General features: G+C 43.6%; 1 protein-coding gene across 1 annotated transcript; it reads right to left on the bottom strand.

Moving 5' to 3' along the window:
• Positions 1-332: 332 nt before the first annotated feature.
• LOC143186587 (uncharacterized) lies at positions 333-4,133 on the bottom strand. Its single transcript, XM_076390271.1, has one exon. It carries the CDS (start codon positions 4,131-4,133, stop codon positions 333-335), a length of 3,801 nt encoding a protein of 1,266 aa, XP_076246386.1.
• Between the last annotated feature and the right edge of the window lie 9,975 nt (positions 4,134-14,108).

Here is a 14,108-nt window from a genome sequence, read left to right as displayed (position 1 = left end):
ATACGGCCTTCGATGGTTATTAGGGAGGAACACTCCGCTCGAAGAAAGCACGAAATTACTTTATTCGGCCAGATGTGGATTTTTAGAAATATGAATGAATAAGCAAGTCCTTAAAGAATTCGGATTTCCACATCTGGCAGCAATAAATGCGTTTGCCTCTTCGAACGGAACATGCTCCCCCCGTTGATCAATTAAGTTGATCAATACCTTACTCGATATTCTACAATAAATCGGAACTCGAACGGTCGTTCCGTTATGCAATGTTAAACGGCGTATAATACAAAAATATTATTAATATTACTTATCGCTAAAATATCGACTAATAATTGTCTTTATCCTGATGTCACATTGTGGATTGGAAGGGGTGCCAGACGTTTAACGTTTCGACGGTAAGTTCCGGTTGACGTCTGAACGGTGACCGTACGAATGATGCCATCTTCGCCCGGATGGACCTCGATGATTCGCCCGAGATTCCATTGCAGCGGTGGCAGATGCTCGTCCTTGAGAACGACGATGGTTCCCATTTTGATTTCGTGCGAACCCTTTGTCCACTTATGTCGAACGTTTAAGTGGTTAATGTATTCCTTGTACCACCTTGACCAAAAATCTTGTTTCACCTTTTGGATGTGCTGCCAATTTGACAGCCGATTCGTCGGTGTAGATGTGAAATCAGCTTCTGGCAAGCTCGTTAATGAAGCGCCGATCAAAAAATGTCCAGGAGTCAGAGCGACTGGATCGTTTGGGTCAGATGATAAAGGAGTTAAAGGACGGGAGTTCAGGATAGCCTCGATTTCTGTCACAAAAGTAGTAAATTGTTCGTACGTGAATAATTCTTCACCGACGACCCGCTTCAGGTGATGTTTAAACGATTTCACGGCTGCTTCCCATAACCCGCCGAAATGAGGTGACAAGGCTGGCATGAAATGCCAAGAGATTTCTTTTTCATCAAGAAATCGACGCATCCCTTTGTCGTCGCGTAGGGTTTCGTGAAGCGCGGTCAATTCATTCTGAGCGCCAATAAAATTTGAGCCGTTGTCAGAATAGACATTACGACAAATTCCTCGTCGTGCGATGAATCGTTTTAACGCGGCGAGAAAAGCTTCGGTCGTTAGATCGCTCACGACTTCTAAATGAATAGCCTTTGTAGCGAAACAAATAAATACCGCGACGTAAATCTTAATTCGCGTACGGTTTCGATAACGCTTTTCTTTTATGTAAAAAGGTCCACAATAATCGACACCGCAATTGTGGAACGGTCGAGTTTCGGTGATTCGATTAGCTGGCAGATTACCCATTACGTAATTTACCGTAGGTGGGTTGACGCGAAAACACTTGACGCAATGCCGGACGATTTTACGTGTAATGTTTTTACCATCGATAGGCCAATACTGCAGTCGTACGGTGTACAGTGTTGATGTTATGCCTGCGTGATAATTTTGTACATGTGCTCGACGAATAATTAATTCCGTGACATGATTATTTTTCGGCAATAGAATTGGATGTTTCTGAGAAAACGGTAAATTTGAATTTCGAAGTCGGCCTCCGACACGCAAAATTCCCTTATCATCTAGAAATGGATGCAACGATAAAAGCTTGCTCTTCGGATGTAATTCTGTATTGGCCTTTAAATTTTGAATGTCCGATGAAAATGTCGATGCTTGAACTGTGCGAATGATACAGTCGTTTGCATTTCGGATTTCATCGATTGTAAGAGGTCCGGTTTTCCGGTTACGAAATCTAAAACAATATGCGATTATCCGACGGAGTTTGACAATACAAGAAAACCGGTTAAAAATCTGGTCGCTAGTTTCGGTGGATGTTGCTAAGCACGTGATTTTTCGCGATTCCGGAACGTCTGACGATGACTCGAACACAGATTCTGGCCAATCCGATTCAACGCTAGTGAGCCAATTAGGTCCGCAGTACCAAAGTTTGTTGGTCAAGAATCTTGATGCCGTGATCCCTCGCGATGATAAGTCGGCCGGGTTGTCATTAGATCGAATATGTCGCCAAATTGAAACCTCCGTTTTCGTTTGGATTTCTGCAACTCGATTTGCGACAAACGTTTTCAATGTACCCGGTGGCCTTTGTAACCAATTCAACACAATAGTTGAATCTGTCCACAGACATACGCGATCGATGTTGCAATTTAACGCTTCGCGGACCGATACATACAGTGACGTTAAGAGGGTAGCGCCGCATAATTCCAATCTTGCGAGACTGACAGTCTTCAAAGGTGCGACTCGCGATTTCGCACACAGCAGACTTGATTTTATATGACCTCGCTTATCGATGGATCGAACGAAAAAGCACGCGCTATATGCGCGTTCGCTAGCGTCGCAAAATCCGTGTAACTCGACTCGGTGACCCATGCGTTGCGCAACATGACGTTCGAATGTTACGTTATTTAATCGCTGAAGTTCCTCTTCGTAAGTTGTCCATTCCGTATGGAGGTTGGTCGGTAAAGACTCGTCCCAGTCGAGTTTCAGTTGCCAAAGTCGTTGCATGAAAATTTTTGCCGTGATGGTAATCGGTCCGAGCAAACCTAGAGGGTCAAAAATCTTCGCAATTGACGACAGTACGGTACGTTTCGTGTGTTTCTTCGACGATGGGAGATTAACCGAATAATTAATCGAATCTTGGCGTGCGTTCCACGTGATTCCAAGCGTTTTGATTCCATCGATTTCCCCGAAGAACTTGGGATGTATCTGATTTTCAGACAATCCTGATAGTAGGCGTGGGTCGTTCGATACCCATTGACGAATATTAAGGCCTCCACGTTGAAGGAGATCGATTATCTCGTTTCGTAATCCTAATGCTTCATCGTAGGATGATGCGCCGGTCAGAAGATCGTCCACGTATAGATCCTGCTTCAGGATACTGGCAGCCTTCGGACAGCTGTTTCTCTCATCGTCCGCAAGCTGATGTAAACATCGGATAGCGAGGAATGGAGCCGATGAAAGTCCGAAAGTGACAGTATTTAATTGATAGGTTGATATCTCGTTGCGATCGTTCCTCCACAAAATCCGTTGATAACGCCGATCTTCTGGTCGTACGATGAATTGTCGGTACATCTTCTCTATATCACCGGTTATCACGTATGCGTGTATACGAAACCGTAATAATAAAGAAAAAATATCGTCCTGGATGGTAGGACCCACGAGTTGCGTATCGTTTAATGATATTCCGGAGGTGGTTTTCGCTGAGCCGTCAAAAACTACCCGAATCTTCGTCGTTGAACTCGTGGGTTTCATGACCGCGTGGTGAGGCAGGTAGAACTCGGGTGCGTCAGGTGCGTCTACCTGGCTCATATGGCCAAGTGCAATATACTCTTGAATAACGGCTGAGTATTCTTGCATCAAATCAGGGTTGCGTAGAAACTTGCGTTCTAATGCTAAGAATCGATTCAACGCGTGCGATCGTGAATCTCCCAGATTCTCTTTATTTCCGTTGAACGGCAGTGCAACAACATAACGTCCTGTTAAGTCGCGTCGAACGTGGGTCGAAAAATGTTTTTCGCAAAGCTGTTCTTCCGTGGAGAAATGCCGCTGTCGTGGACCTTCTTCAATTTCCCAAAACTGTTTCAGGTCGAAGTTCACCGCGGTAACGAATGTCTTCCGAGTTGTCCGTGGTTGGATGGCTGGAACACTCCCCCCGATGATCCATCCCAGTTGCGTCTTTTGTAAGACGAGAACCTCGTCGCAATGTTGGTTGAGATGGATTTGCCCGATGCTTAGACAGGTCAAAGTCGGACCTGTGCCGATAAGCATGTCGATGGCTGCGGGTTTATGAAAATTCGGATCTGCCAACTTTATGTTAGCCGGGATCTGAATCGTCGTTCGATTAATTTGTACGTTTGGCAACTGACTCGAAATCCGCGGGATTACAAAAAAAGTCAGGCTGCGTTGATAATTCGATGTCCGTGACTTGATTGTTGCTTGAACGAGTTTGCTCGTGACGGTATTCAACTCGTTCAATGTTTCGATGGCCACGTTGAGCTTCTTTGTGGGAAGCCGTAATTTTGCCGCAAATTTTTCGGTGATAAAATTTGCGTTTGAGCACGTGTCCAACAGGGTCCTACCTTCGATTAACCGTTGGTCGCGATCGAAGACGGTAACGATGGCGGTAGGCATTAATCCGTGGGTCGATCCCTCGGCGCTAGACGTACTCTTGGACGCGAAAATTCGGGGACTGTTGATTGTTTGGTCTAGTCACGAGTGTTGCTGAGACGGGGATGCTGATCGCGACGCTGCATCATAATGCAATCGCGTGTTATGCATTTGGTTACAGACGCGACATTTGCCTGCCTTGCATTCCTCGGTCGTATGATCGTCCAGCAAGCAATTAAGACATAATCGAGCCTTTCGCGCTGCCTCAATACGTTTTTCGATTGGGAGGCTTACAAACATTTTACAATTAAATGTCGCATGCGGTCCATTGTTGCAGATTTTACAATTGTCTGTTGCTTGTGTTCCGAGTTTCTGCGATTGTGCAGCTCGCGTTTCTACACGTCGCAAATTTGACGGTTGTGAGTTCGCGGTGGTAACAAACGTCTGTTGGCGTTGATTTAATCGCGATGATGACGGTGGAGGATTACGCATGCGATTTGTTTTTACCGACGTTATCGGTGTTCGCTCGTGGTTGTGGTTCTTAAACGCGTCCGATTTAAAATTCGATGTGTGCTTCGCATACGACACAGATTCGTAATCCTTGCACTGATGCGACGTTATGTGCAAGAACTTAAAAATGTCCTCAATTTTGGGTACCTTAGTATCGGATAGCGTTCGCTCCCAGGTCTTGCGCGTTTCCTTCGACATCCGCGAAATTACGATACTCACGAGGATATCATTACCGATATCTGCCCACGAACGTCCCAAGGCTTGCAACGAACGCACGTGAAGTTGCATATAACTTGCGAGATCTCGAACCGATTCCGATGAATCGTCTGTCATCATGGGGGTATCGCGTAAGAGCGCGGCGTGACGCAGAACGAGAGCACGCTTGTTGTCGTATATCTCGACCAGATGTTTCCACGCGGCTTCGTAATTATCCTCGCTAATAGTAAATGCGCCGATAGCTATTTCGGCTCTTCCGGAAAGAGACAGTCGTAAATAATTTAGTTTTTGTATATTACTCAATCCGGGTTGCGAATGGATCATCGTATTGAACGCATCCTTAAACGTTACCCACTTTTCGATGCGGCCGTCGAACTTGGGTAAGTCGATTTTCGGTAGACGAACCGGTAAGGAAAACGATGAGCCGGACGGCGCTGGGGAATCACGTACGGATGAATATCGTTCCGGAATATTCGACGCATCTTGCAATGACCTTTGTAAAACGATCGCGGCTGCTAATGCATCATCGTATGCATTCATCACATCTTCGCGCTCGCTCTCTATTTCTTCGAAATTGTCTTCAAGCAGAACTAACTCGTCTATATTCGCATTGAACGCCGTAAACAAATTCCGTAATCGTTCGATCCGCTCTTGTAATTTTACACGTTCTTTCTCCGAATCCATGTATTTCTCGACAAAATTACTTAAGGACGTAACTTGTGCCTTGAAATACTTTCGTTTCTGTTTCAAGTCACGTATGCGTTTGGTGACTTGGTTAGCATTTGCCTCAAGGTTAGCGGTCGCCATGATTTAAGCAAAAATCGAGGTAAGGACAGAGGAAGGAATCAAAAACGAAAAGGTGTCGATCGGTACTTCGTGATTACGAGCCTACCTTGACGTAGTCTTGCCTGGTTGCACTGATGCCGAACGTTGGTGCAGACGATGACTCCAAGCGAATGGATGATTTAGCTTCCTCAATCCCAATGTCCAATAAGTCCGGTGGGTTGAACTCGATTGTCCGAAGTTGACTTCTCGAAAGCGTCCAAGTCGACTTGACTTTCAACCCAGTGATGTCCAGACAAATGTTCAATCACCTTTACACTTTAACTCGTTCACTGTGCACATCCAGCAGGTCGTATCCGGCTCGAAGGACCATAAAATGTACGGTTCGCGATTTCGTCTCGCGAATCTCGGGTTGTCACTCGCCAAGTTAATATTGAGTAACTGTTTCAAATTACTTCGGATACTCCTCGACGATAAAGTGTAATATGACTAAAGTTGAAGAGTCCGATTCGATGACTCGTTAGGTTAAAAATCGACAAGTCCGAACGATGACTTGCGATCCCCTGTCGTTACGTTAGAAATCAACTCGTCCGAATGCCGACGTGTTATCTTCTGTTTTGAAATCAACTAGTCCGAATGACGACGTTTGATCTTCTGCTTTCGATTTTTTCGGAGTTCGCTCTTCATCCCCTTACAACCCCCAAAACGCCCGACTCTAAGGGCGTCACCGATTTTGCACGATGAAACAAAAATCGATATTAATTGGCCTTCGACCGAAAGAAGGACGATCCTCCTTGTCACCCTGGCGGGGCAAAAGAACCGCCCCCGATCTCCTCGCGATGAAGGTGGAGGAGACCTCGCCTTCATATCGAAGGCCGCGAAGATTGGGGAGGAAGAACGAACCCCGGAATAGCGTGGCTCGAGCGGGCCCACGCGCGTATTTTCCGAATCTTTTTATGGCCGTATTGTCCCGCTAGTCAGCTCCGATCCTACAAGTCCGAAAAGGATGAGCTGGCGAAGGCACCGATTGCGGGGCAATACGGCCTTCGATGGTTATTAGGGAGGAACACTCCGCTCGAAGAAAGCACGAAATTACTTTATTCGGCCAGATGTGGATTTTTAGAAATATGAATGAATAAGCAAGTCCTTAAAGAATTCGGATTTCCACATCTGGCAGCAATAAATGCGTTTGCCTCTTCGAACGGAACAGCCCTAACTATTCGATCTGGTTTAGCCACACCCTAGGGTGAAGGCAAGCTTGCTCGGAACGTAGGACATACCATTACCTTCACACTGGTTGCAATTATTCCTGTTATACGATGGTAAAACTGTTGCATCTTTATTGTATTTTATGCTTCGGGCGTTGACTTCTAAGGCCCTAACTATTCGATCTGGTGGAGCAACGCCCTAGAGTGAAGCCTAGGTTGCCCGAAACGTAGAAATGACCAGAACTTTCACACTGTTTGCTATTATTCGTTTTATACGATGGAAAAACTGTTGTATTTATATTGCATTTTATGCTTCTGGCGTTCACTTCTTAGGCCCTAACTATTCGATCTGGTGGAACAACGCCCTAGGGTGAAGCCTAGGTTGCCCGGAACGTAGAAATGACCATAACTTTTACACTGGTAGCAATTATTCGTTTTATACGATGGAAGAGCTGTTGTATTTATATTGTATTTTATGCCTCGGGCGTTGACTTCTAAGGCCGTAGCTATTAGATGTGGTGGAGCAACGCCCTAGAGTGACGCCTAGGGTAATCGCAACGTAGAAATGAACATTACTTTCACACTGGTTGCAATTATTTGTTTTATACGATGGAAAAGCTGTTGTATTTATATCGTATTTTATACTTCTGGCGTTGACTTCTTAGGCCGTAACTATTCGATCTGGTGGAACAACGCCGTAGAGTGAAGCCTAGGTTGCCCGGATCGTAGAAATGACCATTACTTTCACACTGTTTGCAATTATTCCTTTTATACGATGGAAAAGCTGTTGTATTTATATCGTATTTTATGCTCCTGGCGTTGACTTCTAAGGACCTAACTATTCGATCTGGTGGAGCAACGCCCTAGAGTGAAGCCTAGGTTGCCCGGCACGTAGAAATGACCATAACTTTCACACTGGTAGCAGTTATTCGTTTTATACAATGGAAAAACTGTTCTATTTATTTTGTAGTTTATGCTTCGGGCGTTGACTTCTAAGGCCCTAACTATTCGATCTGGAGGGGCAATGCCCTAGAGTGAAGCCTAGGTTGCCCGGAACGTAGAAATGACCATTACTTTCACACTGTTTGCAATTATTCCTTTTATACGATGGAAAAGCTGTTGTATTTATATCGTATTTTATGCTTCGGGCGTTGACTTCTAAGGCCCTAACTATTCGATCTGGAGGGGCAATGCCCTAGAGTGAAGCCTAGGTTGCCCGGAACGTAGAAATGACCATTACTTTCACACTGTTTGCAATTATTCCTTTTATACGATGGAAAAGCTGTTGTATTTATATCGTATTTTATGCTCCTGGCGTTGATTTCTTAGGCCCTCACTATTCCATCTGGTCGACCAACGCCCTTGGGTGAAGCCTAGGTTGTGCGGAACGTAGCAATGACCATAACTTTCACACTGGTTGCAATTATTCGTTTTATACGATGGAAAAGCTGTTCCATTTACTTTGTGTTTTATGCTTCGGGCGTTGACTTCTAAGGCCCTAACTATTCCATCTGGTGGAACAACGCCCTAGGGTGAAGCCTAGGTTGCCTGGAATGTAGAAATGACCATCACTTTCACACGGGTTGCAATTATTCGTTTTATACGATGGAAAAACTGTTGCATTTTTATTGTATTTTATGCTTCTGTCGTAGAATTGTGAGTCCCTAACTATTCGATCTCGTGGAGCAACACCCTAGAGTGAAGCCTAGGTTGCCCGGAACGTAGAAATGACCATTACTTTCACCCTGGTTGCAATCATTCGTTTTATACAATGGAAAACCTGTTGTATTTATATTGTATTTTATGCTCCTGGCGTTGACTTCTTAGGCCCTAACTATTCTAGCTGTTGGAACAACGTCCTAGAGTGAAGCCTAGGTCGCCCGGAACGTAGAAATGACCGTCACTTTCCCACTGGTTGCAATTATTCCTGTTCTACAATGGAAAAACTGTTGTATTTGTATTGTAGTTTATGCTTCAAGCGTTGACTTCTAAGGTCCTAACTATTCGATCTGGTGGAGCAACGCCCTAGAGTGAAGCCTAGGCTGCCCGTAATCGTAGAAATGACCGTAACTTTCACACTGTTTGTAATTATTCATTTTATACAATGGAAAAATGTTGTATTTATATTTTATTTTATGCTTCTGGCGTTGACTTCTAAGGCCCTAACTATTCGATGTGGTGGAACAACGCCCTAGAGTGAAGACTAGGCTGCCCGGAACGTAGATATGACCATATCTTTCACAGTGGTTGCAATTATTCCTGTTACACGATGGATAAACCGTTGTATTTATATTGCATTTTATGCTTCTGTCGTTGACTTCTAAGGCCCTAACTATTCGATATGGCGGAGCAACGCCATAGAGTGAAGCCTCGGTTGCCCGGAACGTAGAAATGACAATATCTTTCACACTGGTTGCAATAATTCGTTTTATACGATGGAAAAACTGTTGCATTTTTATTGTATTTTAAGCTTCTGGCGTAGAATTGTAAGTCCCTAACTATTCGATCTCGTGGAGCAACGCACTATAGTGAAGCCTAGAATGTCCGGAACGTAGAAATGACCATTACTTTCACACTGTTTGCAATTATTCCTGTTATACGATGGAAAAACTGTTGTATTTATAATGAATTTTATGCTTCTGGCGTTGACTTCTTAGGCCCTAAGTACTCGATCTGGTGGCACAACGCGCTAGAGTGAAGCCTAGGTTGCCCGGAACGTAGAAATGACCATTACTTTCACACTGGTTGCAATCATTCGTTTTATACAATGGAAAACCTGTTGTATTTATATTGTATTTTATGCTCCTGGCGTTGACTTCTTAGGCCGTAACTATTCTAGCTGTTGGAACAACGTCCTAGAGTGAAGCCTAGGTCGCCCGGAACGTAGAAATGACCGTCACTTTCCCACTGGTTGCAATTATTCCTGTTCTACGATGGAAAAACTGTTGTATTTGTATTGTAGTTTATGCTTCAAGCGTTGACTTCTAAGGTCCTAACTATTCGATCTGGTGGAGCAACGCCCTAGAGTGAAGCCTAGGCTGCCCGTAATCGTAGAAATGACCGTAACTTTCACACTGTTTGTAATTATTCATTTTATACAATGGAAAAATGTTGTATTTATATTTTATTTTATGCTTCTGGCGTTGACTTCTAAGGCCCTAACTATTCGATGTGGTGGAACAACGCCCTAGAGTGAAGCCTAGGCTGCCCGGAACGTAGATATGACCATATCTTTCACAGTGGTTGCAATTATTCCTGTTACACGATGGATAAACCGTTGTATTTATATTGCATTTTATGCTTCTGTCGTTGACTTCTAAGGCCCTAACTATTCGATATGGCGGAGCAACGCCATAGAGTGAAGCCTCGGTTGCCCGGAACGTAGAAATGACAATATCTTTCACACTGGTTGCAATAATTCGTTTTATACGATGGAAAAACTGTTGCATTTTTATTGTATTTTAAGCTTCTGGCGTAGAATTGTAAGTCCCTAACTATTCGATCTCGTGGAGCAACGCACTATAGTGAAGCCTAGAATGTCCGGAACGTAGAAATGACCATTACTTTCACACTGTTTGCAATTATTCCTGTTATACGATGGAAAAACTGTTGTATTTATAATGTATTTTATGCTTCTGGCGTTGACTTCTTAGGCCCTAAGTACTCGATCTGGTGGCACAACGCGCTAGAGTGAAGCCTAGGTTGCACGGAACGTAGAAATGACCATAACTTTCATACTGGTTTTAATTATTCGTTTTATACGATGGAAAGCCTGTTGTATATATATTGTATTTTATGCTCCTGGCGTTGACTTCTTAGGCCCTAACTATTCGAGCTGTTGGAACAACGCCCTAGAGTGAAGCCTAGGTTGCACGGAACATAGATATGACCATAACTTTCACACTGGTTGCAATTACTCGTTTTATACGATGGAAAGGCTGTTGTATTCATTTTGTATTTTATGCTTCTGGCGTTGACTTCTAAGGCTCTACCTCTTCGATCTGGTGGAGCAATGTCTCAGAGTTATGTCTAGGATGCCCGGAGCGTAGCAATGGCCACTACTTTCACACTGGTTGCAATTATTCGTTTTATACGATGGAAAAGCTGTTGTATCTTTATTTTATTTAATGCTTCGGGCATTGACTTCTATGGCCCTACCTATTCGATCTGGTGGAGCAACGCCCTAGAGTCAAGCCTAGGTTGCACGGAACATAGATATGACCATAACTTTCACACTGGTTGCAATTACTCGTTTTATACGATGGAAAGGCTGTTGTATTCATTTTGTATTTTATGCTTCTGGCGTTGACTTCTGAGGCTCTACCTCTTCGATCTGGTGGAGCAATGTCTCAGAGTTATGTGTAGGATGCCCGGAGCGTAGAAATGGCCACTACTTTCACACTGGTTGCAATTATTCGTTTTATACGATGGAAAAGCTGTTGTATTTTTATTGTATTTTATGCTTCTGGCGTTGACTTCTCAGGCCCTAACTATTCGATCTGGTGGAGCAACACCCTAGAGTGAAACCTGGGCTGCCCAGGTCGTAGAAATGTGCATCACTTTCACACTGGTTGCAATTACTCCTGTCATACGATGGAAAAACTGTTGCATTTTTAATGTATTTTATGCTTCGGGCGTTGACTTCTAAGGCCCTAACAGTTCTATCTGGTGGAGCAACGCCCCAGGGTGAAGCCTAGGTTGCCAGGAACGTAGGAATGACCATATCTTTCACACTGCTTGCAATTATTCATTTTATACGATGGAAAAGCTGTTGTATTTGTATCGTATTTTATGCTTCTGGCGTTGACTTCTAAGGCCGTAGCTATTAGATGTGGTGGAGCAACGCCCTAGAGTGAAGTCTATGTTGCTCCGACTGTAGAAATGTTCATAACTTTGACACTGGTTGCAACTATTCATTTTATACGATGGAAAAGCTGTTGTATTTTTATTGCATTTTATGCTTCGGGCGTTGACTTCTAAGGCCCTAACTTTTCGATCTGTTGGAGCAACGCCCTAGGGTGAAGCCTAGGTTGCCCGGAAAGTAGAAATGGCCATAACTTTCATACTGGTTGCAATTATTCGTTTTATACGATGGAAAAACTGTTGGATTTGTATTGTATTTTATGCTTCTGGCGTTCACTTCTTAGGCCCTAACTATTCGATCTGGTGGAACAACGCCCTAGGGTGAAGCCTAGGTTGCCCGGAACGTAGAAGTGACCATCACTTTCACACTGGTAGCAATTATTCGATATATACAATGGAAAAACTGTTGTATTTATTTTGTATTTTATGCAGCGTGCATTGACATCGAAGGCCCTAACTATTCGATCTGGTGCAGCAACGCCCTAGAGTGAAGCCTAGGTTGTCCGGAACGTAGACATAACCATAACTTTCATACTGGTTGCAATTATTCGTTTTATACGATGGAAAAACTGTTGTATTTTTATTGTATTTTATGCTTCTGGCGTTGACTTCTAAGGCCGTAGCTATAAGATGTGGTGGAGCGGCGCCCTAGAGTGTAGCCTAGGTTGCCCGGAACGTAGAAATGACCATTACTTTCACAGTGGTTGCAATTATTCGTTTTATACGATGGAAAAACTTTTGTATTTATATTGTATTTTATACTTCTGGCGTTGACTTCTACGGCCATAACTATTCTATCTGGTGGAGCAAAGCCCTAGGGTGAAGCCTAGGATGCCCGGAACGTAGAAATGACCATAACGTTAATACTGGTTGCAATTATTCGTTTTATACGATGGAAAAACTGTTGTGCTTATATTGTATTTTATGCTTCTGGCGTTGACTTCTTAGGCGTAGCTTTTCGATCTTGTGGAACAACGCCCTAGAGTGACGCCTAGGTTGCCCGGGACGTAGAAATGACCATCACTTTCACACTGGTTGCATTTATTCCTGATATACGATGGAAAAACTGTTGTATCTTTATTGTATTTTATGCTTCGGGCATTGACTTCTATGGCCCTACCTATTCGTTCTGGTGGAGCAAAGCCCTAGAGTCAAGCCTAGGTTGCACGGAACATATATATGACCAGAACTTTCACACTGGTTGCAATTCCTCGTTTTATACGATGGAAAGGCTGTTGTATTCATTTTGTATTTTATGCTTCTGGCGTTGACTTCTAAGGCTCTAACTCTTCGATCTGGTGGAGCAATGTCTCAGAGTTATGTCTAGGATGCCCGAAACGTCGATATGATCATTACTTTCACACTGGTAGCAATTATTCATGCTATACGATGGAAAAACTGTTGCATTTTTATTGTATTTTCTGCTTCTGGCTTGGACTTCCACGGTCCTAACTATTCGATCTGGTGGAGCAACGCCCTAGAGTGAAGCCTAGGTTGCCCGGAACGTAGAAATGACCATAACTTTCACACCGGTTGCAATTATTCGTTTTAAACGATTGAATACTGTTGTATTTGTTTTGTGGTTTATGTTTCTGGCGTTGACTTCTAAGGCACTAACTATTCGATCTGGTGGAGCAACGCCCTAGAGTGAAGCGTAGGTTGCCCGGAACTTAGAAGTATCCATCACTTTCACACTGGTTGCAATTATTCCTGTTATACGATGGAAAGACTGTTGTAATTATATTGTATTTTATGCTTCTGGCGTTGACTTCTAAGGCCCTAACTATTCGATCTGGTAGAGCAATGTCTCAGAGTAAAGTCTAGGATGCCCGGAACGTAGAAATGGGCATTAATTTCTCACTGGTTGCAATTATTCCTGTTATACGATGGAAAAACTGTTGTATCTTTAGTGCATTTTATGCTTCGGGCGCTGACTTCTAAAGCCCTAACTATTCGATCTAGTGGAGCAACGCCCTAGAGTCAAGACTAAGTTGCCCGGAACGTAGAAATGGCCATTACTTTCACACTGTTTGCAATTATTCATTTTATACGATGGAAAAGCTGTTGTATTTATATTGTATTCTATGCTTCTGGCGTTGACTTCTAAGGCCGTAGCTATTAGATGTGGTGGAGCGACGCCCTAGAGTGTAACCTAGGTTGCCCGGAACGGAGAAATGACCATTACTTTCACAATGTTTGCAAATATACATTGTATACGATGGAAAAGCTGGTGTATTTTTATTGTATTTTATGCTTCGGGCGTTGAATTCTAAGGCCCCAACTATTCGATCTGGTGGAGCAACGCCCTAGGGTGAAGCCTAGGTTGCCCGGAACGTAGCAATGACCATAACTTTCACACCGGTTGCAATTATTCGTTTTATATGGTGGAAAAACTGTTGTATTTATATCGTATTTTATG

This window comes from Calliopsis andreniformis, unplaced genomic scaffold, assembly GCF_051401765.1.
Source record: "Calliopsis andreniformis isolate RMS-2024a unplaced genomic scaffold, iyCalAndr_principal scaffold0014, whole genome shotgun sequence".
Classification (NCBI taxonomy): Eukaryota; Metazoa; Arthropoda; class Insecta; order Hymenoptera; family Andrenidae; genus Calliopsis; species Calliopsis andreniformis.
Note: the sequence above shows the minus strand (reverse complement) of the source record. Positions and strands in the feature narration are given on the sequence as shown.

Coding starts and splice junctions, on each gene's coding strand:
- LOC143186587 (XM_076390271.1), bottom strand. CDS start 4,133: ATGCCTACCGCCATCGTTACCGTCTTCGATCGCGACCAACGGTTAATC.